The 25145-nt window shown below is 45.2% G+C and overlaps 1 protein-coding gene across 4 annotated transcripts in view; it reads left to right on the top strand.

Moving 5' to 3' along the window:
- The window catches only part of PATJ (PATJ crumbs cell polarity complex component), a 141031-nt gene that overhangs the window by 102999 nt on the left and 12887 nt on the right, over positions 1-25145 (top strand). For all 4 annotated transcript variants that reach the window (XM_030226602.2, XM_030226601.2, XM_018912523.3 and 1 more), the window contains 8 exons: positions 213-305; positions 4303-4374; positions 4683-4800; positions 5403-5536; positions 17118-17201; positions 19142-19335; positions 21061-21208; positions 22263-22349. In XM_030226602.2, coding sequence (XP_030082462.2) covers positions 213-305; positions 4303-4374; positions 4683-4800; positions 5403-5536; positions 17118-17201; positions 19142-19335; positions 21061-21208; positions 22263-22349 — 930 coding nt within the window. The remainder of the gene's footprint in view (positions 1-212; positions 306-4302; positions 4375-4682; positions 4801-5402; positions 5537-17117; positions 17202-19141; positions 19336-21060; positions 21209-22262; positions 22350-25145) is intronic.

Here is a 25145-nt window from a genome sequence, read left to right as displayed (position 1 = left end):
CAGCCAAGTGGGACCAAGGTCTGCCTTCCCAGATTTACATCCCTCATTCACCCCCTGACACTGGGAGGCTTTAACTGTGGATCTTCCCACCTTGTCATGCTGCCCCTTATCTAAAAAATGCAACAAAAAAGAGTAAAACTGTCCAGTTTTCCTGTTTGGCTGTTTTGGGGCCCAGAGCTGTGTTTAAAAGCTGTTTAAATCCTTTCTCCCAGGACCACAGTGGCACTGAACCTGCAGGTGCTGAGGAAGACCCAAGTCTGGAAGTTGTCATGAAGAGCTTGACTGATGAGGAATCCAGCAACGCTGTGAGTGACTTGAGGCAATATTTAATGTTGATTGAGTTCAGAATGTGGAGGCTCTCTGGGCTTGATTGGTTTTTTCTGCCTTTTTATGGGGGGTGTTGCAGCACTTTTGTCAAATAATCTCCAGTTCATGTAGAAGCAGAATCAAACTCAGCTTTACCTACCCAGCCTGTTTTCATGAACTGAGCACTCAGAAGAACTTGTTAAAATAGCAAGATTAGAGTTTCCACCTAGCATTTTGGCCCTCTTGGGTTCTTGGTGAGTGAGGGGATTGAGTTCCCACTCCTGCCATCCATGTGTGACAAACTTCAGAAAAAGCCTGGTCTGTAAATCAAATTCTCATTTATATTCATAGCTTCATAAATTCTGAGGCCAAGATGTTTATTATCATCATCTAGTCTTGCTTCCTGAATAGCAGAGCTACAGAGCTGCTCTCAGTGATTTCTGCATTAGGGCCATAACTTGTGCTTTAATGTGGTTCTGTCAGTGTGCACTGTAATAAATACTGAACTTCTCATTGACACAGATGGAGATTTTTGTTGTTTGATAGGTCAGGATCATGCATAATCAGGAATCTGAAAGTCCTTCAGGGTGCAGCTCTGATTTCTTCTTTCTGGACCCTGTGTTAAAAATTTAAAATGGAAAACTCAAAACATGACTAAGCTGGGGGTACCTCAGAATTTTGCTGAGGTTTTTTGCTGCCTGCTCCAGTTTCAAGGAGTGCAGGACTTGCTGTGTGTCCTCAGCCAAGGAAACCTGACATTTCTGGGTATTTTTCCACCTAGATGTCTTCTTCCTGCTCCATCCTGTCTCTTGCAAGGAGTGTCTTGGGGTTTGCAGATATAAATTGAATATACATAATGCTCTGGAGCTAGTAAGTGTTTAATTAATGAGTCTGCAAATTCCAAGAGTTAGGAAGTGTTATGTGCTATTCAAGCATCAGGATTAATCAGCCATGGATTGATTTATGTCCCTAATGGATTACTAAAAGGTTGAGTTATTGCTGTTTGGTAGCCCAGTGCATATTCCTCTGATGGGCTGGAGTAGAAAGGAATCAGATTTTCCCTGGATGTGTTTGCAGGTGTCACTCACCTGGTTTTATTGCAGTTCTTGCTCAACTTGGCAAGAATTTTTAGAGAAATTTTTGCAAGGTAATAGGAGAAGTTACTCAAAGACTGAAGCAGATAAAAACACATAAAATATGTCACACAAAAGTGAACTTTTGGTGTGGGCCATGGTTCTGTGCAGCTCTTTGAGTGGTGTTAGAGGAGGGGTGAATTGAGCAGGAAAAAGAAATGGGAGCAATCCCAGGTAGGTGTGGAGGGAAGATGCCTCTGGAACCACAGGAAACCCAAACTACATTGGCTGCAAGAAAGAAAGGAACTGTGGAGCCAAAGGGCACAGGTTGAAAGGTAAAAAGAAAGAAAAAGAGTTGTCCCAAACAGAGCAGTGGCACAGAGGTAAGAGAAGACAAAGGCCAGCACTTGGAAAAGTGTTGGAATTTCTGCAGACCCAGCTGCTCGTTCCACAATGCCTTCAGCTGGGCTAGCCCTTGGTTTGGGGGAATAAATGGGTGAAAAATAATGGCAAAAGCCAGTTTCATCATTCCAGAGTGTTCTCTCAGTCAGGATTTTAAAACTGCATGGGGAATATTTCTGAGTGGGTTTGACTTTTGGGAGTGTGCTGGTGGTTCTGTCCCAAAGGGAGAGGGTTTTTTCTTAACTGGCATTAAGACTTTGACTCTGCAATGTAGCACAAGAGAAATTGGTGGTTTTGGGAAGGGAGGTTTGTCTTGCAGTCTTCTAGTGAAGCAAAAGAAAACAGTGCCTTGTGTTTCACTAGAGCCTCAGTGCTACTTCACCATTGTTGCTGAATTTCCCAGTCACATGTCAGGAGAAATCAGGAATGTAGAAGTCAACAAGTAAGATCAAGTTCACTGAGTAAATAAAAAGTATGTGCTTATCAGCAGAGATCTTCCACAAGTATGTACAGCTCAAAGCATGGGCAGGATGTCTCACCAAGTGACAGCTGTAATAAAAGGAAAGTTAAAAAATTCACATCATTCTCTGTTCATCTGTTGCTGATAAATTTGTCAGTCTCTCACAACAAAGTCTTTGTTGTCACTTCATCACTTTAAAAGCTATAAAGTTCTATAATGGACATCATTGTAGGCTTGGGTGATAAGAAGGGGGAAGGAAAACAACTTTGTTTCTGAACTGGAGCCAGTGGAAGTGTCAGGCACAGTCTGTGTGTTTGCTAGCTGAGGTTTGAGGTGGCCTCTGGAAGGTCCTGGGTTGAAGAAATCTGATTTTCTGTAAGGTGTGCTTGGAAAAGAATTGGTGGAGGAGGCTTTGAGATGCTCTTGGAAGATTTAATCTGACAAAGTGAAAGTGGTTTGTGAGAATGGATTCATTTGCCTCTGAAGGTTTGAGCTTGGAACAATAATCTGAATCCCAGCAAACAGAAAACAAATCCTTGAAACACTGGCAAAGAGGAGGGGCTGTGTGAAAGTGCTTTAGGATGGAGATGAGGGGTTGGATTTGATTAAACCAGTGGGGCTGCAGGCTTTTGACAAATGCTGAGTGTTCAGGTACCTCTAGCTCAGTTAAAAGATCAGGGAGATGTAAAGGTGGTGCCTGGTGCTTGCTTGTGGTACAAGGTGAAGCTTCAGATTTTAGTCACACATGACAATGAAAAAGGGAAGTATGAAGTAATTTTTCATTGCTCATTAAAACAATCTCTCAGAACATGACAGAGCAGTCTTCCATTCCTCCCCTGACACCTCTGATAATACAATGAGATCACCCCTTTATCTTTTTTTCCTGTTATCCTTTTGGATAATAGTTGCAGTTGCAGAGTTAGAGCAAGTTTGGAGAAAAATTCAGGGAGAAAAAAAAAAGATCCTGTGGGGATTGGAATGTTTTAGCATAATGAAACTCCAGCAAACAAGGCCAGTACTTCCAAGCTGGAACAATTCTGTTTGCCTTTATTTAATGTAGAAATTGTCCTCTTAAATAGAAATTCTTTCTGAGATGCAGAGTAACTTTTCAATATCTGAAAAAGATTTGAGGTAATCTTTGGGAGTTGGTTTTTCTGCAAGCTAGGCTGTTGATCAGGGGTTTTAATATGGGATAAGCAAAATAATTATTACTTGGATCAAAGTGAAGGGCTAACAAGGGAGGGCACTGTACCTGTCTGGAAACAGTTGTAAAAGTAGGATATAAAAATATATTTTCATGTTTTGCAAAGGTAGAGAAATAAATTATGAGTGGAGCCAGTGATTGAAGTACCATTGCTGGAGATCTTTTTAATGGGGCTGGAGGATGCATTTGAAGCAGTTGCTTTATTCAGGAGATCTAAAAAATGAGGAGGAGGAGAGAACAGATGACTTGGAGCCCCTTCCTGCTGTGGGCACCGAGGGGTCCCTGCACACAGTTTGGGAATTGCTGTCCCAGTCATTCCAGAGCTCGTGGGATAATCTCCTCCCCAGGAATCCCTGCTGTGCACTGCATACCCTCAGAGCTGGGAGCTGGGATTTTAATAACTCCTGATTTTTTAATAACTCCTGATCCTCCCTGGGCTCCCAGCAGCTTCTCCTCGTTTTAGGTTTGGGCTTCAGCTTTGCTTGGTGGTACAAATGGACTGACGTGGAGAAATCCTGGAATCCCAGAGTGGGTTGGGTTGGGAGGGACCTTAAATTCCACCCAGTGCCACCCCTGCCATGGCAGGGACACCTCCCACTGTCCCAGGGGGCTCCAACCTGGCCTTGGACACTGCCAGGAGTGGGACAGCCACAGCTGCTCTGGGAATTCCAGCCCAGGCAGGAATTCCTTCCCAATCTCCCATCCATCCCTGCCCTCTGGAAGCCATTCCCTGTGTCCTGTCCCTCCAAAACATCACTGGATTTGCCTAGAATCATCACTCTGAGTTTTGGAGGGTATTTTATTGAAGCTAATGAGACATTTCCAATACACCTTGTTTTCTTTTTTTGACTTTTTAGGATGTGAAGTGTAAAGCTGACTCACCCGTGGTGGCAGATGAGCAGGAGACAGAGGAGCAGCTCCCAGAAAATGTATGTGTGTTCAGGAAAATGTTTGTGTGCTCTTGTTAACCAGCAAGGGAGGGTTCTGAGGGCTTGATCTGGTTAAAGACTGAGTGATTCCTGGGGGGGAATGGATTCACTGGGAAGACATTAAAATAATTTTATTGATGGAGACCTAGAAAATGGCTGGCTCCTCTTTAAATATGTGGGAATTGCTTCTTTTCCTCCTGTTGATTTGGAGGATTTAGTGGGGCACAGTGATCAACAGCTAATGACAGTGACCCCCCCACATCATGGGCACTGAGAGCTGATCTCTCCTGCTTCTGCTTTGCTTTCAGGTCCTCAGCCAGATCAAACAGCCCAAATCTTCCACCAGAGCCCCAGGGAGCTGCCAGGAGCTACCCCTGGAGCCAGCACCTCCTCACCTTCCTCCAGAGCCAGAAGTCACCAGCCATGGTAGGAAGCAGTCATTCTGCCACAATATGGTGGATTTTTACAACCCTGACCCAAAATGGGTGGTTTCATTTTGTTTTCCAGATCACTTCTGCTGAAGTTTTGTTCCTTTGATCATCCAATGACCTGTTCTAAGTTATTTCATACTTTTCTCTCCTGTCACAATTTTTGAGAGCTTGGAGGTGTCTTTACTTGTTTTTTCTTGACTTTTACATACAAAGATGATCTTGCTTTCAAGATGATCTTGTTTTAGATTGAAATATAAAAATAGACAATTTGGGACATGCTGTTCATTCCATGGTGCTGGAATATGGCTTCACCTGTCCTGAAAGGAATGCCCCTTTCCATCATGATCTGAATTGCAGAGGTTAAAACCGAGTTAGGTGTCCTCACAGGCTTTTACTGGCAGCATTTATTCCCAGAACCCAAGTCCCTCTGGTTTACAGACCTCAGAAGTGACTCAGGGTGACCCTCTAGTTCAATTTTATGAGGGTGAAGAGCAAAAAGAAAAAAACTTAATTAGCTGCTGTCACACCATCCCTTTGGTGGCTCTCGTTTTCTTGCTGTGCTGTGTGACTGATTTCTTGCCCCTGTGATGTTCCCAGGTGTCCTCCCACCTGCACTGCCTGTGGACCCAGCCACTTGTCCCATAGTTCCAGGGCAGGAGATGACCATAGAGATCTCCAAGGGTCGCTCAGGCCTCGGGCTCAGCATCGTCGGGGGCAAGGACACTCCCCTGGTGAGTTCCTGGTAAAATCATCTTTGCTGCAGGCAGAGACAGAGAAAACATGGAAAATAACAATGCCCTTAACAGGTAATTGCTCTGATAAATTGTTGAAGAGAGGGAGGACAAGCCAACTGTAAGCTCCAATAACAACGTGGTGATTTTGCCTTGTGTCACATCAGATGATGCTCCTGTTTAAATTGTTTGTGTTTCAGTAGTTTTTCTGCTGTGCTCAGAGGCTGCAAATGTGTTTTCTTTTATACAACCATTGTGAATCAGGAGTTGGAATGGCTGGGCTAGAAATTAATGTTGCAGAGGTAGAGCTGTCTCAGCAAGGATAACACCTCTGTCTTGAGAGCAGGAATGCTCAGTAGCTGTTTAAACAAACTGTGATTTATCTGCCTGCCAGCAAAAGCCCTTGCAGAGCAGAGGTAAACCAAAGGTAATCTTTTATTGCTTTCTGTGTCTTTTGGCTTAATCTGCCTCATGGATATGCTAGCTTTTAAAAAAAATTATCAGCAGATGAATTAAAATGTATCAGTTCAAGCATGAGCTCAGCAAATTAGTGATGCTAAAGCCCATACACCCCTCTCTGCCCCTGCTCTGGCTGTCTCCTCTCCACTGAGAGATGCTTTGCTGCAGTGGAAGAGAAGCCAGATTGGGTTTTTTAAATGTCAAATTCAGTTCTTTCAGTAAACAAGTCTCTGTTGCAGAGGTGTCTGTGCTGGGGTCTCCTGAATTCCCTGACCCTGAGACTCTTCAGGCAGTGGAGCTGCTCTGGTACATGCAGTTTTTGCCCAAAATATCACAGTGGTGCATCATTAAGCATCAAAGTGTCAGCAGCTACAGGCAGTTGCAATGTAGCAGTCTTCTTCTAGGATTTAAAAAAAAAAAAAAAAAAAAAAAAGGAAAAAATTAGAAGGAAAGAAGAAGGAAAGTCAAAAGGAAAAAAGAAAATTCTCTTTGCAGAGTGTGGGCTGGATCTTTTACAGCATTAAAGCTGAAATTGGAAAAAGTTCAGGTTTTGGTCCCATTTATCCCAGTCTCCAGTTTTGTAGAGCTGGGATGAATTCCTTTGTTTCCCATGGAGATGGAGCTGGGTTAGTTTTCACTCTTTCCAGCCATGCACAGCTTTGCCCCCAGTCCCCCTTTTTTTTGTCCAGCTCCTCACTGTTGAGTAAATTTAAATAAGTTGCTTGGTGTTAGTCATCTCCCTGCTTTTTCATTTAACTGGAATTTGGAAATATTGCATGGCAGTCTGTCAGAGCCAATATGGTGTGTGTCCTTAATGAGATTTTAATATAAATAAATGAAAATTGTAAATAACTGCTACACAGAGCAGATGAGAAAAATGCAAAGGGTTTTAGTCTTTAAATTGAGTAAATGGTTTTGGTTAAGTATTATGCTTTCATTAGTTTGTTCATTAAAGTGTCCTCCTAGGAGTTGATTTTAAAAGTCTAGGCACTGGAGTGCAGTAACAATCCATGAAGGGAGGGAGGTCCAACTCCCCACTTTTCAGATCCTCAGCTTACAGGACTTACCCAAAATGAGTCCCTGCTTCTTCTCATAATTCTGAATCTGCTCGTGGAAAGGCAAGAAATGGTGTTTCATAGGAAACAAGGTGTTTTTGGGAAACCACAGCCTAACCTGATCCTTTGCCACGTGCACAGACCCTCTCTGGGATTCTCCATAACTTCCTGCTCCCCAAGGCAGGAACTCAGGGATCCCAGAATCCTGGAAGAGTTTGGGTTGGAAACCTTAAAGATCCTCCACTTGCACCCTCCTGCCATGGGCAGGGAGCCTCCCATTTTTCTGTCTTCTGATCTTCTCCAAATTACTTTGATGCCTTCCCTTTTTTCTTCTTTTTTTTTGGTTTTGTGTTGCCCTGGAGTCAGAAAAAACCTTCTGCAAAGAGTTGAAACCGAGTTCACGTGACATGATGAGGAGTAAAAGCAAACTCTGCTCAGGGCTGTTGGAAAGTTTCTGTCTCTCTGAGTTTCATGGCTTAGAGAGAAAATAGAACAAAACAGCTCCATGGAGCTGGGTGATGGATGTGTCTGCTCTCTGTCACTTGGTTTTAACTCAGTTACACTCAGGGACATCTTTTGTATTTTAAAAATGCAAGATCAAAGGAGTTCATAGCAGTCCTGGAGGTCTTGAGTGGCAGAAATTTTGTGTCCAAGATTCAGTGTTTGGTGCAGTGCAGAGAAAGTGGGATAACGTGTAGTTGGCTTCAGCAGAAGTGCCCACACACCCCTGAAGGACAGGAACCCCAGCTCCTGGGATCTCAGAAGGAATTTATCAGCATGGGGGAAGGCAGGAATGCTGCTCAGAACATGTCAAGTCTGAAATGGACTGTAAGGGCCTCACCCATGTTGTACTAAAATGTTCTTCATCTAAAAATGCTGAGCTGAGGGTACTCAACAGCAGCTCACAAGGGATGGGGAAGCTCTCTCAGAATATTTTATATCTTCCTTGAGCACAAGATGTGCAGGCCCAGCTTTTGGAATAATAAATCTGGCAGCCAGGGACAAGCTACTTGAAAATGAAATATAGAGTGCAACTTTTAAGTCATAACCTCAGGAATCTCATCAGGAATCACCAAGTAGAGACTTGAAAAATACAGCCTGTGAGCAGGGAGGTTAATTTGTTCAGGAGGTTGGAAAGTGATGTCTTAACCCCTGTGAAATGTTTTTTGGGGAGGAGATGTCCATTCCCCTAGACTGCAACCCCTTTCCAGTGATGGATTATGAACCAGGGCTCTGTGCCTGGGGCTGCAAGGATGTGCTTGCAGGAAAGGCATGGCCAGGGAAGGGTTGTCCTTGGGAGTTGTCTCCATGTTGTTGATCTTCAGGCTGCTGCTCTGGAGCAGCTCTATTTCATTTCCCTCTAAGTGCTGATTTTTTATAAAGTATTTTTTTTTCTTCACTCACTTTCATTTCACCTTCCCACGTACCCCTGAGAGAGCACAACACATGGCCTCTGCTTTCAAGCAATTAAAGTGCAGAGTGGAGCTGGCTGAAGCACAGGGCTTTCAGTTTGTGATTTTTTTTTTTTTTTTTTTTTTGGTTGTAGGCCAATCAAACTTGTAAAAGTAACCTCAGAGTGGGAATTTAAAACGGGGTGGGGGGGAAGAAGAAATATTTTCAAAAACATCCCCAAAATGAGGTTTGAGGCTCCTTGAGATTTTCACCCTAAATGCCCAGAGAACAGGGCATCAAGGAATTGTTTTAAATTGTGCTCATGCAGATGGGATGAGGGCTTTGTCCAGAGAGCCTCTGGGAGTTCAGCAGGGCTTGGATCAGCCTGGCCTGGTGGAAGGTGTCCCTGGCAGGAGATGGAATGAGATGGGCTCTGAGATCCCTCCCAACCCAAACCATCCCAGATTCCCTGAAATCCCAGCCCATTATCACCCCGGAGTGGGTGAATGCTGCCCACTTAACAACTTGCAATGATTTTCTGCAATCCAGGATAGTGAATTTTCAGGGATTTGGCTCCTGGCAGCCCATGGAAGAGGCACTGCTCTAAGATAGAAACATTTTCTCTGCAGGGTGGGGGCCCTGCTCTGCTGCCAGCTGAATAATTCAGTGATGGTCGAGTTGATTACTGGTGGTTATTGACTCTGGCTTTGCTGCCTGGTGATTGAGACACTCAGACATGCCAGAGGGCATTCAGCAGTTTCAAGGCTGGTTTGGGGATGTTCCTCCAGGCAGGCTTGGAGAACCTGGGAGGGAGGAGGGCTCAGAGGCTCAGCTGGGGCTGGAAATCACTTCAGCTAATTGCTGAAGAGGTATAAAAGAAGATTGCAGGGTCTGTAACTTAGGGCTCTCTGGAGGTGGAGTAGGGGGTGGTCATTATCTCAGCCTTACACAGAAAAGGAAGAAAAATATACTTTGTGCTGTGTGGTGTTTGTTGTAAACAACATCAAACCTCTTGTGCAGGATTTTTTATGCTGGGTTGTCTGCTTTGGATGTGGTAAATTTTCTTTTTGTACTTTTGCTTTCAGCTGACTTTAATAAAAAGCATTTTTAAGGCAATTAAGAAACTTTAAGGTACTCCATCTGTAAAATAAAGTGATCCACAAAGCCAGGGAAGTGGAACATGAAAAACACCAGAATATTCCTGTGCTCAGCTAACAGGAGTTGGTGAGAGCTGGGGAGCAGAAAGCTTCCCTGATCACCTGGGTTAGCCCAGAGGCTTTTCTGGGGAGCTTCCTGAGGGTGGGATGCAGCTTGACAGAAGAATATTTAGATTCATTCTGTCAGTCCAGGTGAGTCATCCCTTGAATAAACCCCATCTGTTGAGGAAGGGCAAGGGAATAATCAGGAAAACTGTGACTTGGAGCTGCAGCTGTTCAAGCCCCGGTGTTTGCCCCTGGAGCTTCAAGGGATAATTACCCTGTGAGGGCTAATTACCCTGTGAGGGCTCTGTGCTGCCAAAACCAGGCTGTTCCTGCTCCAAAGCCAAGCCTAGAGCTCAGCTTTGTGCTGAGCTTTGTGGGGACCTAACTGAGCACGAGGGCTCTGGGGCTCCTGTGTCTCTGAGCAGGTTCTCCCTCGGCTGAGCTTTCATCCCACCCTCCCCACTTCAGTTATGTTTAAATCCAGGCAAAAATATCTTTATCAGGCATGGACAGACAGCATCTGAGTGATTGCTCAGACAGGCAGGCAGTGCAGCCAGGACTGAGAGCGCTCTGCTGGAATGTGCTCACCTTGTAACTACAAATGAGAAGGGGGATATTGGCCTCTGGGGAGGCTCCAGCAATATGTGGGCTGTAAGATGCTGCTGCTGCTGCTGGTAAATGCCCCACACAGTGAAGGGAACAATGGGATGGAAAAGGGGAATGGCAGCCCTGAGTGTTCCGTCGTGGCTCGGCAGAGGCAGAAATGCAACCCCTCCTAAAGCCCTAAACCCTTGGCCACACTCCTAAAGCAGAAGGCACTTTGTTAATGGCAGGGTGGGAAATGCAGTTAGCCTGAGATTGTGAGGGATGGCTTTGACTCCTGCCTGGGTGATGCTGAGGTGGAGCTGGGGGATTCATCATCGTTCCAGGAGGACGCTGGCGCGCGGGAGCGTGACAGACCCAAGCTGCTTTGGACACCACTTGTCACAAAGGGGAATTAGGGCAGTAACTTTTGCAAATCATGTCTTTGATGGGTCTTTGGCAAGGCTTGAGCTGATGGTAGGGCTTGCTTGCATAGCAGGGCCTTGCTTGAAGGAGCTGCTACCTTCCAGGAATGTAAATCAAGCATAAAACTGAGGCTGACAATATCCAAAAGCAGCAGGACCTGTCAGGATGGGCTTCAGGAGGATCCTGGCTGCTGCTGGGTGAAACCCCTGGCTCTTGGCTTCCTGTGTCACACACATCCAGGCCCTCATGCATTCTTTATAACCTGTATTATGCTCTGTACACTGCAAACTCTCCTTTTTTTGGGTTTTTTTTTTGGTAACTTAATAAAATAATGAGAGTGAGAGAGTTAAGGTTTTAATATGTCATTCTGTGTTTTATTATTCCCTCTAAAATGAGCGTGTATACTTTTTGAAAAACTTTGGTTTGCTTTGGCATGTGATTCACAGGAACATAGCTCTTTCTATCATTCTGACTTAAGTCATATATTTTTACACTAAACATCTTATTACCTTAGTTTTATTATTTCAGAATCAAAGGAGAGCTTGCAAATGTCTATGACTGCAGAGCAAAGGAATGTTAATGAATAGTGCCATTGAATTTTCAGGTTTTAGCTTTTCTGATCTTAGAGAATATAACTGTAAGCAAAAATATTATGCAAGCTGAATAAAATTTAAATAAATAAGGACCAGATGTAACTATAGGGGCCTATAAAATGTAATACAAATACTATTCACTTCCTTAAAATAAATCTGTATTTTAGTATGAAAAATTATATTCATATTGATATTGTGGATTAATCTTTTTTATGAAAGTTGGCAAGTGAACACCACCTCTTGCAAGGGCTTGTTCTTAAATGGGAAACAGACCCTGTGCTTTGACCTTGAGCAGGGCAGTCTCTGGGTCTCGTGCTAGGTGAGGCATTTCTGCATGAACACAGGAATACATTTTTACATTCTGCAGCCTGTTTTACTGCTGTGGTGTTTGCCTGAGGATTTGGGGGGCCTGCTAATGGTTTGTGCTGGCCAGCAATGGCGAAGCCCTGCATGCCAGAAGGAGGGATTTACATGAGATAAACCCCTCTGAGAGGTCAGGTGGTTTGCTTGGGCTTGACCTTCACCCTCCCTTGCTGGAAAGTTATCTTGGAGATTCCATTTGGATCTGCAAATGGAAGATCAGAGATCATAACACTGATGTTGTCATTTCCTCTGCCTTGCAAGAAACCAGCAGCTGAGTTTGTTTTAACTACTGAGAGGCTCCTGCATGGCGTTAATTCTCCAGTGAAACTCACTGTGCAACCAGTTGATTTCTGCTTTTATCTGGGAACCAGCCTGTAAAAAAATGCAATTTTTACAATTTGACTACTCTGGACAAAGTATTGAACAAGTTGAGAAGGAAATAACTAACAGGATTGTGCTTGCCCTGGGAAAGAGATAAATCCCTGATCCTGCACTCAGCAAAACCCCTTGCAGTGTTATTACCCTTAATAATGCTAATTTAGTGTAACATTTGTAGCTGTGTAGGAAATCAGTTGGAAATGTCTCCTGTTAGCTTGGGAAAACACAACTTGTCAACTAAATCAGAAAAACATCTTTTCCAGAGCGTGGTTTTATATGGAGTTTACTTTCTGTCTTCCTCAGGAAAAGTGCAGGAAGCTCCAGTCCCTGCACCAAATGTTTGATTGTGGTTGGTGTGGAGCTCATTCCCAGTGGTTCTGTGCTGGTTATTGCAGTCCTCACTCAGTGGGGAGTGGTTCACCTCCTTCTGTTTGGTGCCTTTGGTCGTGTCCAGCTCATGGACTCAAACAGCTCAACAAAGCCAAGCCCAAAGTTCAGCTCAATTCAAGCAGCAGGGCTTGCAGATGTTCAGTGCAGGAAGGCTCTTTACCACAATCTGGGCCTTCTTCCTTGTCAAATCCAGCCAACACCAGGAACATGGAGATTTCTCTGCTCCACTTCTTTTGAAATCACCCCTTTTGCACCCTGATCCACCTTTATCACAGGGTGCAACTTCATCAAAATACCCTTGGCACTTAATATTTGTGCCTCCTGCATGTCTTGTGTCCTGTTCCTCCCTCACCCTCCATGCCCAGCATTCCCAGTAGCAGTCTGGTTTTTTGGTGGCTTTCCAGTTGAGAGCTGCCTCTTGTCCTGCTGAAGAGCAGCTGCACAGTAGAAAAGAAACACTGGGCAGACTGGCTCAAGAGCTGAGAAATTGCAGGAAACATTTGAGCAGCCCAAGCCTCAAGCCAGCAGCTTGAGAGGCTTCCTCACCACGGTTTATGCTCCTGCAGGCTTTTAAGGATCACTTGGTCAGTGATTTTCCTGAACAGGATGCTGACTTCACCCCCTTCCTCCCAAAAGGCTCAGTCAGGGCAGTGCTCTGTGCTCCTTGCCTGGGGTCTCAGCCATACCAGCTCCTGACATTTAAGATACAGAGATGAAGCTGTCAGTCTGGCTGAATGTAATGCTCAGAGTTAACCTGTCTGTCTGTGCCCTTTGCTGAGGGCTGAGTGGGATATTCTTCCCCTCTCAGGTCTCTGCATTGGTACAGTTCAGGCAGAAAAATATCCTCAGCCTGGGGCAGGAGTTGAGATCCATCTCCCTGGGAGTTCAGGGTTCTTCCCCTCCTCAGATGAAGGGCAGTGCAGTGCAGACCATGCTGTGCTCGTGGTGCCAGCTTTATTTTCCAGAGGTGGGAGCTAATTTGTGTCAGGCACCTTGCCCTCCCTGTTTATTGTTCACTCTGCACCAGCTTCACTTTTGGAGGTGTTGGCCAAGAGGCTCCATGAGCTTCTCCTGCTCCTCTGCCTTCACTTCCACAGCCAAACCCTCACTTTGTCCCTCCTGTGCCTCCCCTCTGCCCCACAGCTGTGCAGGCACAGTGATGCTCTCAGTCACAGCAATGCTCTGCTGGTGAGGGCTGTGCCTGTCCCCCAGCTCCAGCCTGAACCCTACTAAATCCCTTCTCTTTGGTGACCATTTCTGCTTCTTACCAGGTTTGGGGCACATCATAGCCCAGCCAGCTGTGCTTTTGCAGTATTTGGGAAACATTTGCCATATTTCTGGCTTGCAGGTGATTTTGTGGCCAGGCAGTGCTGTGTCAGTGCATTCAGTTCATTTCCTTGGGCTTGCAGGCCCTTCAGCACCAACATTTTTGAGCCCAGCTTGGTAATCTCAGCAGCAGCAGGGAAATTCCCTTCACATCTGTCTTTTTTTCAGTGTTTTCATGGTTGGGCAGTCTCAGTTTACACCTGCCAGGGTGGACTTGGTTTAGCCTGGAGAAGCACAGTCTGCATGGCCCCGCTCATATTCTGCATCCTTCCATCCCGGGCGAGAGCTGCTCAGCTCTGCATTAATTCCCCATTTGTGCTCTGTCAAAATATACAAAGATTAAAGCCCCAGTTTGTTGAATGGATTTGTAAACTTTATGAAGTATGTGCTTTCAGCAGCTGGCTATCTTTTTTTAAACAAGTGTGCTCTTGATACGGGAGTGTTTTTATTTCCCCTCCTGCACGAACATTTGTTGTGGCTCTGCCAAGCTCCACCATGGAGAGCCATAATCTGTATGAAACTGGTGGTGAAAGGAGGTGGGGAGGGATGGGGAAATCAGTCCAGAGCCACCATGAATTCACAGCCACTAGCTGAACATTGACACCACTTTCTCTTCATCCCTCTTGACTGATTGATTTTGAGCTATGTAGGCTTTGATATCCTGTTTTATTTGAACAGGAGCTGCAGATGTCCAGAAACCAAAAGCCATCCTTTAAATAAATGTATTGTTCCAGTCATAATGGATTCTGGGTTTTTTTCTGAGGGATTGAGAGGGGTGTTCCAGCTTCAATCCATGCCTGTTGATAGAGTCATTACAGCTTGGTTGGATGGCTGGAGTATGACATTTCACCACTGAATAAACTCCTTTAAAATATTGATATGATTAAAAATGTTCACTAGCATCAGTAGTTTGGTTTTAGTGATTTGTCATGGATGATCAAAACTAACAGAGACTTACCCAGATCCTAGATCAGTGGAAAAAAAATTACTTCTGGGTTAAGTATTTTGAGCTGATCCCAGGAGTATCAGAGGAAAGAGATGTTTGCCATGCTTCATAAGCTAAGGAAAACTAAATCTGACATTTATGCCTATGGACTATTTAGAAATCTTTCCAGTGCATCATGGACACGTTGCTCTGTTCTGTTTTTAATCGATTTGATAAGCCTGGTTCAGCTACACTACTTAAAAAAAAAACCCTGCTTAAGAAAAACAGTGTTTTGGCAGATCAACGAGATGTTTCCTTCTGCAGGGTAGGCACAGAGCGAGCAGGAATGTACCTTTTCATGCCATGGGTATTTTTAGTCCTGGGTCTGGCTTCTCACACATGCAGGAACCACAGTGTAGCACTGAAGTGTTGCCTTCTCAAACAGATGATGCAGATTATCCAAGCTGATAACACTTGGTGGTTCCTGGGTCTGAGCCTTCGGTATGAGCAGTTTTACATTTAATAAAGCAGTGCTGGGAAAAGCTGCTCACTCCAGGTTGGTGGATGTTTTAAAAGCAACCACAGATGGAAAACAAACTTAGAGAAATGTGATTGAAAGGTCCTTGCTCAGAGGTTAGGAAATATGAGATTAAATCCAGTCTGAAAAGATTTAATTTGACCATCCTGTGTACCTATTCCATGGTCACACTGCCAGTTTTCTACCAAGCCTCCTGCCCTGCTGTGTCCCAGGGGAATGATGTGCCTTCACAAGCTGGTCAATATTTTGTGTTCTCTCTTTGCCCACTTCTCCCAGGCTGAAGTCTCTTGCACTGCTTTGGAGTCACACCATCATTTGTAAAACAAAGGTGAAAAATACCTCAACCCCAAACCAACCAACCAAAACCCCACAACAACCAAAACCCCACAACAGGGAGAAGATGGATGTGCCTTTGTTGCTCTATTCTTTTAGTATTTGTTGCTTCAGTTACTGTAAAAAAACCCTGCAGTTGCCAGGGGGGTGTGTAAATATCTGTATTTTATTTTATTTTTTAATCAAACCACTCTTGATTTTCTTAATTCCTTGGTACACAGCTCGTAGTGTTTCCCCTTCATTTCTGCAGATTGAAATCTCTTTTTCCCCCATCTGGAACTCCTGTATCAGCTGTAATCCATTTGTGTTTGCAATCCCCCAGGCTTTTTTCAAGGGCTGGTGTCCATGGATCAGAGGGAGCCCGTGGCACTGGTGCTGTGCTCCAGCAAGTCCCCAGCACTAAATAAGCTGCAGTGGGAATGAAAGGGAATTGAGCTCTCAGTGCTGTGATCTGAGCATTACCTGAAGGACATTGGAGTTCTGTTTTGTTTTTTGTTTCTGTGCTGGGAAAGGATCTCAGGGCAGCACGGGCAGGGGGTGAATTGGTGATGAGAGATTTACCCAAGAGTGTTCTCCAAACTTGGAGAACTCCAAACTTTTCCCACCCCAGCAGCAATTCCCTGCCCCTGCTCCATCCCACAGCAGGCTTCCCATGCTCCAACCTCACCAGCTTTTCCTGGGAGCTCTGTGGGAAAGCTCCTCTTTAGCCTGTACCTGTTGGTGAGGGTTCTGCAGGGGGTGTTTGAGCTTGGATCTACATGTGGAATTAAAAATCACCACGTGTTTGCCCAGAGCCAGCACTGGAGATTCAGCTCTGAGGCTGAGGGTTTGCTGCTGCTGCTGAGGAGAGGAGCAGGTTTGGCACACTAAAAGGAGCATCCCATCCTGCAAGCTGAAGCACTGTAACAGGATGCTCACCTCTATTTTTTTTAAAAGAAAAAGGAGAAAAAAAAGAAAGAAACAAACAAACCAGAACAATGCAAAGGGAAAGCACCAGCAAGAGAACAGTATGTTCTTTGTAATGCTTTTTCTTTGGGGACATCTATTGCTGGCAGTAAGATTAAATCACTGAAACCTTCCCTGAAGCTACATCTGCCACTGCCTACATTTTCCAACCTCAGTAATAAACTAACATTTGCCATTGTTCCTTTCTTCTGGATTTCATTTCTTACAGATTTAACCAGTGCTATTTACCACAAGGCATTCAGCTCTTGCTTAAAGCCGAGGTCTATGCCAAGTCCCTAAAAATATTCATAGCTCCAAAGAATCTGGTTTTAAATAATATCATTAAAAGTAGACTATATTAATACTACAGTTCACACTGAGTTCACGTGCTGCTGATGCCAGTGCATAAAAATGATGGAAGAAGCTCTAGACAAGACTGCCCTGAAGTGGGGAACAAAATCCTTTGTACCTTTATACCAGTTTTTGATTACAGGAGTCACTTTCTTATCCCAAAATACTGAAAATGTGAAAAATCTGTGTTACAGTCTTGCTTCTCCTGACTTGGAGTGTTGAGTTTTTGACTGTGGAGCTGGTGGGGAGTGTGGGGTGAGTCATGGTGGCCACTTTGGGGCTGTTTGGGAAGCAGGGTTCATGCCTCTGCCTTCTTCCCACAGGATGCCATAGTGATCCATGAAGTTTATGAAGAAGGGGCAGCAGCCCGAGATGGCAGACTGTGGGCTGGTGATCAGATTCTAGAGGTAAACAACATTCTGTGTGTCTGTGTTTGGTTGTGGAGACTTGTTTTCAGTTCACCAGAGGTCCCTTGTAGGTTGAATAGGTTCCATTCTCAAGGCTTCCCTTCTGTCACTAAGAACGTCCTGAAAAATTCATATTTCCTTATATATTCATATAAACTGAAGGTACAAATTGAGAATACATTAAATTTAATTGAGCAAGGCAGTTCTTGAATTACATAGTTCAGCTGTCATGTCCAATAGCTTGGTATTATTCATCTCTTTAATCTTTCATTCCGAGGCCTGCGCTTCCAGCACCACTCCCGTATCTCTGCTCTGCCTGAAATCCAAATATTGAGCTGGGATAACGTGGGGTGAGCAGGAGAAGGTGGCTGTAGCATCCCTGCCAGCATCCCTCCCAGCATCCCTGCATCCCTCCCAGCATCCCTGCATCCCTCCCAGCTCCCCCAGGCCACAGCTTCAGGCAGCTGGGGAATGGCTGCTGGGAAGAAATGTGATGTTTTTCCCCCAGACAAGCAGGGAAAAGGTGGAGGGAAAGGGTTAAGAGAGAAGTGTTGGTCTGCAATGAAACTTGCGTCAGGCAGGGGTTCAGTGCAGCTGCTTTGCAGCTCTGCTGTCAGCTCAGGACAAATTCCCAGCATGGCCATTAAGGCCTCGGTGTGTAGGGTTAGGAAAATAGCAAGGGGTACTTGGGGAGTTGTCTTTACAGCTCTTGCACTGCAAATATTTTTGTTAGCATTGAGGCCGAATGCTGTTTTGGTTTTATAAATAACGGGGTATTAACAGAGCACAGTAATTAGGGGGTAAGAATGGAGCAGGTTAATTAATTCTTCTCTGGCCAAACAGGAAAGTGCTAATGTTTGTGAGCCATAATATTGTTATTATTTCAGCTTTTAAAAGCTGTATTAATCAAAAAGATGGCTGAATTAGTTTCAGATTAGTGTGATAAAGCACATGTTGATGCCTGTGTCCAGGAAAGAATATAAATGCACTTATAAATAAATGTGTGCAGAGTTGGTGCAAAAGAATATAGGGAATAAAGATTAGCCTTAATTATCTTAATGTAAAATTAGATATGATTGTAGTTTTGCACATCTAGAAATTCTGAGAAATATTTTCATAGCCTTAAAAACTCATGGAAGTAGATTAACATTTGTGGTTATTCTGTTACAGTTCATGCTGCTTCCTAAAGAGACTTCAGAAATGTCTAAGTATTGATGTGTTTTGGTATGAAGAAATAAAAGATGATTTAGTTGACAGAATATTGGCAAACACCTTAAAGGGCACTTGTGGATCAGGCTTGGCAAAAATCAGGTTAAGTTTCACGTTCCAATGGGGTTTTTTTTAATGGAACATTTTAGCAGAACTTCTTGTTCTGTCTGACATTACTAAAATGCTGAAACCTCCTCAGGTTTTGGTAAGAGAAGTGTTAGCTGGCTGCTCCAGCAGCGGTCTGGTGTGCCATCTATTGGGAAAAAAGGAAAATCACCACTGAACACATCCTGCCTGGGATTCTCTGAGGCCATTTATTTGCTGGTGTTTCTGATTCCCTCTGTTTTTGTCTTGATGATGTTACAGAGCTGGGGGAGAAGGGATCTGAGTACTGAGATACACAGGGAGCTCAAAGGAGCACGTCCCACTTTGTGTAGCTGGAGAAAGAAGCATTGCTTGGGGTTCCAAAGGCTTGAGGTTAAAAAGAAGGGAAGAACACCCAAAACTTCCAATCCAAATGTTCTGATTGTTGGGAATTACTGCAGGCAGAGGCACAAAGCTCCGAGCTCACACTCCACAGGAACCCCAAGATCTCCCTCTGGGAATGGGAAAGCTCAATTAGAGCGCCAAGGGGTATCAAACTGACAAATGTGGGCTGTCAGGCAGGGGCAGGGTGTGATGAAAAGATCATTTATCCGTGTCACTGGGAAAGCAAACACTGATGATTCCAGGTGAACGGGATCGATCTGCGCAGCGCCAGCCACGAGGAAGCCATCACTGCTCTCCGGCAGACACCCCAGAAGGTGCAGCTGGTGGTGTACAGGAATGAGGCACACTACAAGGATGAGGAAAACTTGGAGATTTTCTCTGTGGATATCCAAAAGAAAACGGGCAGAGGGCTGGGGCTCAGCATAGCTGGGAAACGGTAAGAGCGTCTCTGATCTGACAGAGCTTCCAGTGGGAAACATTTGGGATTTTGATGTGGGAACAACTATGGCCAATAAGTGGAATGTGGAATAAAGGGGGAAAACTCCCTAAGGAGCAGAATTTAATATGTAAATGTCTCTCAGGATGGAATGGGGTCGTGGTTCTGGCTCCTGTGTCAGAACAGAGCTGAGATTGGAGGCTGTTGCTGCCCAGAGGAGCTCCAGGCACAGAGAGGGAATCCCATGCAGAACTGGGGGCTCACTCTTCTGTGCCATCAGGGTAGCTGTGTCTCAGGGCTTTGCAGGCCCTAACCATGGCTTTTCTGGTTTCTAAACTGGGGGATAAACCTACCCTACCTCTTTGCAGAAGGATTTGTGAGTTAGATCGAGCTCATGCTCGGTTCAAAGGGACCAGGGCCAGTGGAAGGTGAGAGGCTGAGTTAGACCCAAGCCCTGAGCAGTCCAGGGGGCTGTGCCACACTGCAGAGAGCAGAGCCTGAGATACAGAACCACTGAGACTGGAAAAGCCCTCCAAGGTCATCCAGTCCAACCTCTGACCAATGTCACCCACCCAGAGCTCCGAGTGCCACCTCCAGTCCTTCCTTCTCTGGACACCTGCAGGGATGGAGACTCCAAACCTCCCCTGCCAATGTCTGACCACCCTTTGCATGAATTCTTCCTGATATCCAGCCCAAGCCTTCCCTGAGGCTGTTTCCTCTCGTCCTGTCCTGGCTCCACCTTCGTGTCAGGGATTTGTGGAGAGGAATACAGTGGGAAGTAACAGCAGCCTAATAAAATGTGACTTTTTCCTGATACATCTCTAAACCACTGCTATTAGATCACTCAAACCAGAGCACTGATAGTTTTAATCTTCCTTTGCTAAAAGAGATTTATGGCATGACACTTGTTCGGTGCTGGAGTTGCCATCCTGCATTGCCAAAAATAATTTACTTTTGCAATTACCAAGCACCGTGTCATTATCCTGACTGCCCATGGCCAGTGGAGTTTCTGCAGCAGTTTTTGGGTGGCAGTGTTTAACCCAGGTGTTGTGAGCAGATTGTGGGGTGGGTAATTAATTTAGATTATGTAAATTACCCTGCAGATGGTAATCACAGTCTCCAGCCCTCCTCTCTTTGCTTCTGTGCTGAACTTCCTGAATCCTTCAGGGTGGGGGTCCCCTCCTTAGAAGGAGCCCAATTGCTGCAGTTTGTTAAATGATACCCAGGTATAATTGAGGGTGGGAAGTCTTGTGTGCTTCAGGTGAAGGATAAAAGAATGCCGGATCTTGGCATTGCAGCTGGCACCAGCTCACACCACGGAATCACAGAACCATTTAGGGTGGAAAAGCCCACCAAGGTCACTGAGTCCAACCTTTAACCTAACCCTGCCAGGTGCACCAATAACCCACATCCCATCAGGAGATAGCTTAACTCCATTATAGACCAAACCTCAGGCTTCTGTTCATATAAATGGTGTTTTCCATAAATCTTTATGTATCCTATTGTCAGAACTAACAGTTCAAGGGGAAAGACAGCATTAAATATTAGCAAAACATGATGTGGTTTTAAAACTGATTGATTTTTTACCCAGCTGAATGGGGTGTAAAACTGGTTCTTCCTCTGCTCACAGGTTTCTTTTAATGTCTCTTAAATGCAAGTAATCTAAATTGGTCTCCCAAAGAATATTGGATTGTGTAATTAGCCATATGCTTCTTGCATTGTTAGAAATGGAAGTGGAGTGTTTATCTCTGACATTGTTAAAGGAGGAGCTGCAGACCTAGATGGAAGATTAATTCAAGGAGATCAGATTTTGTCTGTAAATGGGGAGGATATGAGAAATGCCTCACAAGAGACTGTTGCCACCATACTTAAGGTGAGTACAGAATACATTCTGAGATATTGAATTGCAGTTACTGACACTGTGCAAGGTAATTATCCTGAAGTGCTATTTACCATACACAGGACAGCTCCAGCTGATTACTGAGACAAGAATTTCATTTGAAATAACTGGGAGCTTCATTTCAAGTCTCTTCTCAGTGTATTTCTAGGAACTGGATGATATGAAGCAGGAACACAAAGGCACATTTAGTATTTAGGCATTTATTTGGAAATGCATCTGTCTATTTCTTGTGTTAGAAAAATACTTGGAAACGGGAGAGGCGGCACAAACCAGAGCTGAAATAAATCTTTGGCTTTGCTGTGCTGACCTGCAGGGATAAAATGACAGCTTAAATCTGTTCCTGCACAGCTTCCCATCCTCCAGGAGTGATTTTACCCTGAAATTCTGGGAGAAGTTGCCTTTTTCCATGGGCTGGAGGAGAGGGCAGGGGTGGGATGCCCACAAGTGCCATCAGTGGATGCTGAAGATCCATTTCTATTCCAAACTGCATCTGCTCCCAGGGCTTTCCCCCTGCCATCCCCACCACTGTTTCTGCACATGATTTCTTTCATTCTTCAGGGGAAAGGCTAATTATTTCCTTGCTTTTTCCATTCAGGGCTGGTGCCTTGCCAAAAAGTTTACCTATTTAAGAATTGGGAACCGGTGGTGCGAGGGTACTTTGTTAAGTTGGATCCATATGGGTTAAATTCACCCTTTTCTGCAGCATTTTGCCTCTGAAGGGTTTTTCAAATGTCTGCTAAAGAGTTTGGAGCTCTTTGTTTCTTTTTCCTGAGTAAATTTGCCATCAGTTTGCAAGGGGGGATTCATACTAAATTCAGCAACCAGGAGGAACCTTCAGGACAAGCCTAAATCCACTTTTTGTATTGTCTAAATACAAGTGCTCATGTTTTGAACATTCCTTGTGGCTTTCTTCACGGGCTTGTGGTGCTGAATATAAACATAATTCTCTCCAGGAGAGCATGAAATATTATATGTCTACTTAAATTGTACATTGTGGGTTGTTTTTTGTTGTTCTTTTTTTTCCAAGTGTGCCCAAGGCCTGGTGCATCTTGAGCTTGGGAGATTGAGAGCTGGGCCATGGCTGTCATCAAGGAAAACATCCCAAAACAGTCAGGTTAGTGGCAAATTCCTCTGTTTAAACTGGAGCTGCGAGGGGCAGAGCACAGGGATGGTGCACAGATGTGCACATGGAGCTCATCCTTCCACAGACACTGCTGAGGGTGGGGAACAAAACATTTTATCCCCATAATTTTCCATGCTGAGCTGCAGCTGAAATGCTGATTGAGCAGAAGAGCTGGTTCATGTATTTATTGTTGAATGAGTGTCTTCCCAAGACATGCCAAAAATCTGTAATATCTTTCTCAAGTGATGATGCCCAGAAATTTTTGGTTTGAAGGCTTGCAAAAACTGCCTGAATGTATTTTCTGCAGCTGTTTTGTCTATCAAAAGGAGCTAATGAAACCAAACTGTATCTCTGCCTATCTTCCAGCAGAACCACAGGAGAGCTGCTTTCCTCTCCAAGAAAACACAGAGCAATTTCCTGCTTCACTTGCTCTTCACCTGAAGCGAGGACAACAATTCATTTTTCAGTCAGAGCAGGGCCTTTCCCCTCTCCCTGTGCCCCCAGTCTGCTCAGACACCAATTCTTGGTGTTAAACCTGGAGGATGGCAGGGGAGAGAAACAAGGCACAGAGACTTAGAAAACTTCTTCTCCATGGGTTTTCCTTCTGAAAATCCACTGCTTTGCCATTCTGTTTAAGGTGCCAGTGTCTCTGAAAGAGGGGATCCCAGCAGGGTGAGGCTGGGGGGGCTTTGGCCCCTTTCTGCCACGGGGAAGCTGCACATGAGGGGATCCAGCCCTGCTGAAAGAAGGGTTTGGTTTTTGGAAGCAGGGAGGAGGAGCCCTAGGAGCCTTAGGGGAGATGTGAGTTAAAGCAGGAATGTTTTTAAGGAGGTCTGTAAGGGGTCTGTCCGTGAACAGCCCCAAAAAGGTGCCAGAATTATCACAGCATGGTGTGATTTCTTCACTTCCTGAAGGCCAGCCTGAAGGCCCCTGGCTGGCAGGAGGTGGTGAGGGGCCAGGAAGGGCTAAAGCCACGAGGGAGAGGCTGGGCTAAGCCCAGCTTTAAAAATGAAACATCTGCAGTGCATGGAGCAGGCAGGGAGAGGTGAAGTAGCAGAGGGGAATTGCAGTGATTGCATTAAGTCAGCAGTCAGGTATTAGATTTTCTTTTGGCCATTGGATCAACATGAAGCCTTAGCAAGAGCAAGGTAATCAAAAAGTGGCAGCTAAAAATTACCCATGTGAAGCTCAAGCTGAAAGGGAAGCAAAATGCCATCATATCTAACGTGGGTCTAGGTAAAAATTCAGATCCAATGGCATCATCTCCCTTTTTTTGTAGCATAAGAGGCTTTTGCAGGAACCTGGTAAATCCTGCCTTTCTTTTAACACAAGAAATCCTAATCTCCCTGATGCAGAGTCGTTTGAGAGCCTTCATCTCCCTGCTCTGGAGTGACTTGGTGATTTTGAAAACTGAATAAATGTTTCTCACCAAAACCCTTCCAAGAGTTATAAAAATCTTGGCAGATGATGCAGCAAAGCAGCCTGAGTGATTTGCACAACTGCAAGCACTGCTTCAGAAGGTGCTGGCCAAGAGCATCCAGACCTTTTGTCCTCACTTGGCTTTTTTCTGGGTCCACTGCATCCCTTGAGCAGTGGAAATCAAAACAGGGGTTTCTTTCACATGCATTGCAAATGTTGTTAACTGGGCCATGAATTGGCACCCAGGGGTGGAAACTGTGCTGGGCCTGGTATTTGTCACTGACAGCTGCACAGTGGCCAGTGGGATAAATGTGTCAGGAGTTTTGAGTCACCAGCTGATGAGTTTTTGGGGAGAAATCTCTGCTGTGCATGGACAAGGATGGAGCAGATCTTTGGACAAGGCAGCTCCGTTGGAAAGGTCTGACCCTTGGTGGAACCTGTTCAGATGCACTTCCTAAATTGATGGTTGGGCTTCCTCGAGGGGCAGAGCCTGAAGATGATGCCTCAGGTTTTGGCTTTTCTATTTTCACATTCTGTGCTGCTTTAGTGTGTGGGTCTGGGCTTCACATCAGGGCATGGTGAGCTCTGCACAGAGCAGGGAGACAAAACAATTCCTGCTCCAGCTGGGCACCAAGGACAAATGATCCCAATCTCAGCCCAGGAGCACAAACCCCGTGGGCTGGAGAGAGAAAAACAAGCAGGGTGGGAGTGCCTGGGCTAAAGCTGGGCTGGGACAATGAACTGCAAGGTGGGAATGGAGCAGAGCTGATCCCAGGGAGAGACCCCGTGCCCGGCCGGGCATTTTGGGGCCATTTTGGGTCATCTTGGGTGCAGCCCTGGCTGGGCTCTGGTGCTGCCCAAGGTGGGTCCCTGGAGGAGATCCTTGGAATCAATCCCTGCTTTATTCTGGAGCTTTGCCCAGCCTCTGCTCCAGCTCAGCCTGCACAAGGCATCAAAGATAAAAGCCAGAAAAGGGGAGAGGGAAAAGGAGGGAAATGGAAAGGGCAGCAGGAGTGAGTTTCTCCCTTTGGAGGCTCTCTCTGTGCCATCTCCCATGTTCTTCTGGAAATGAGGGGAGATTCTTGGGCAGATAGAAGGAGCAGGGGCAGTTGCAGTGTATTCAGCTAAAACAGCAAAGATTCCTGCCAGGTGACAGGATGGGTGTCCCTGCTATGGGTGTCCCTCATGTGAGAGAGCAGCTCTTTGTCCTCCTGGGTGCTCATGCATGCAGGGGCACCACAGGGAAGGTGCCCATCATGTCCCCTTCTCCAGAGGTGTGGAGGCACCCTGGGAGCAGCTGAGAGAGGAGAGCACTATCTAAAGCTGACCTGAGCAGCACAGAAGTGTGGAATAAGGGTCTGCAGTACT

The sequence above is a fragment of the Serinus canaria genome, chromosome 8 (genome assembly GCF_022539315.1).
Source record: "Serinus canaria isolate serCan28SL12 chromosome 8, serCan2020, whole genome shotgun sequence".
Classification (NCBI taxonomy): domain Eukaryota; kingdom Metazoa; phylum Chordata; class Aves; order Passeriformes; family Fringillidae; genus Serinus; species Serinus canaria.
The sequence above is the reverse complement of the archived record's forward strand: the minus strand, read 5'-3'. Positions and strand labels throughout refer to the sequence as shown.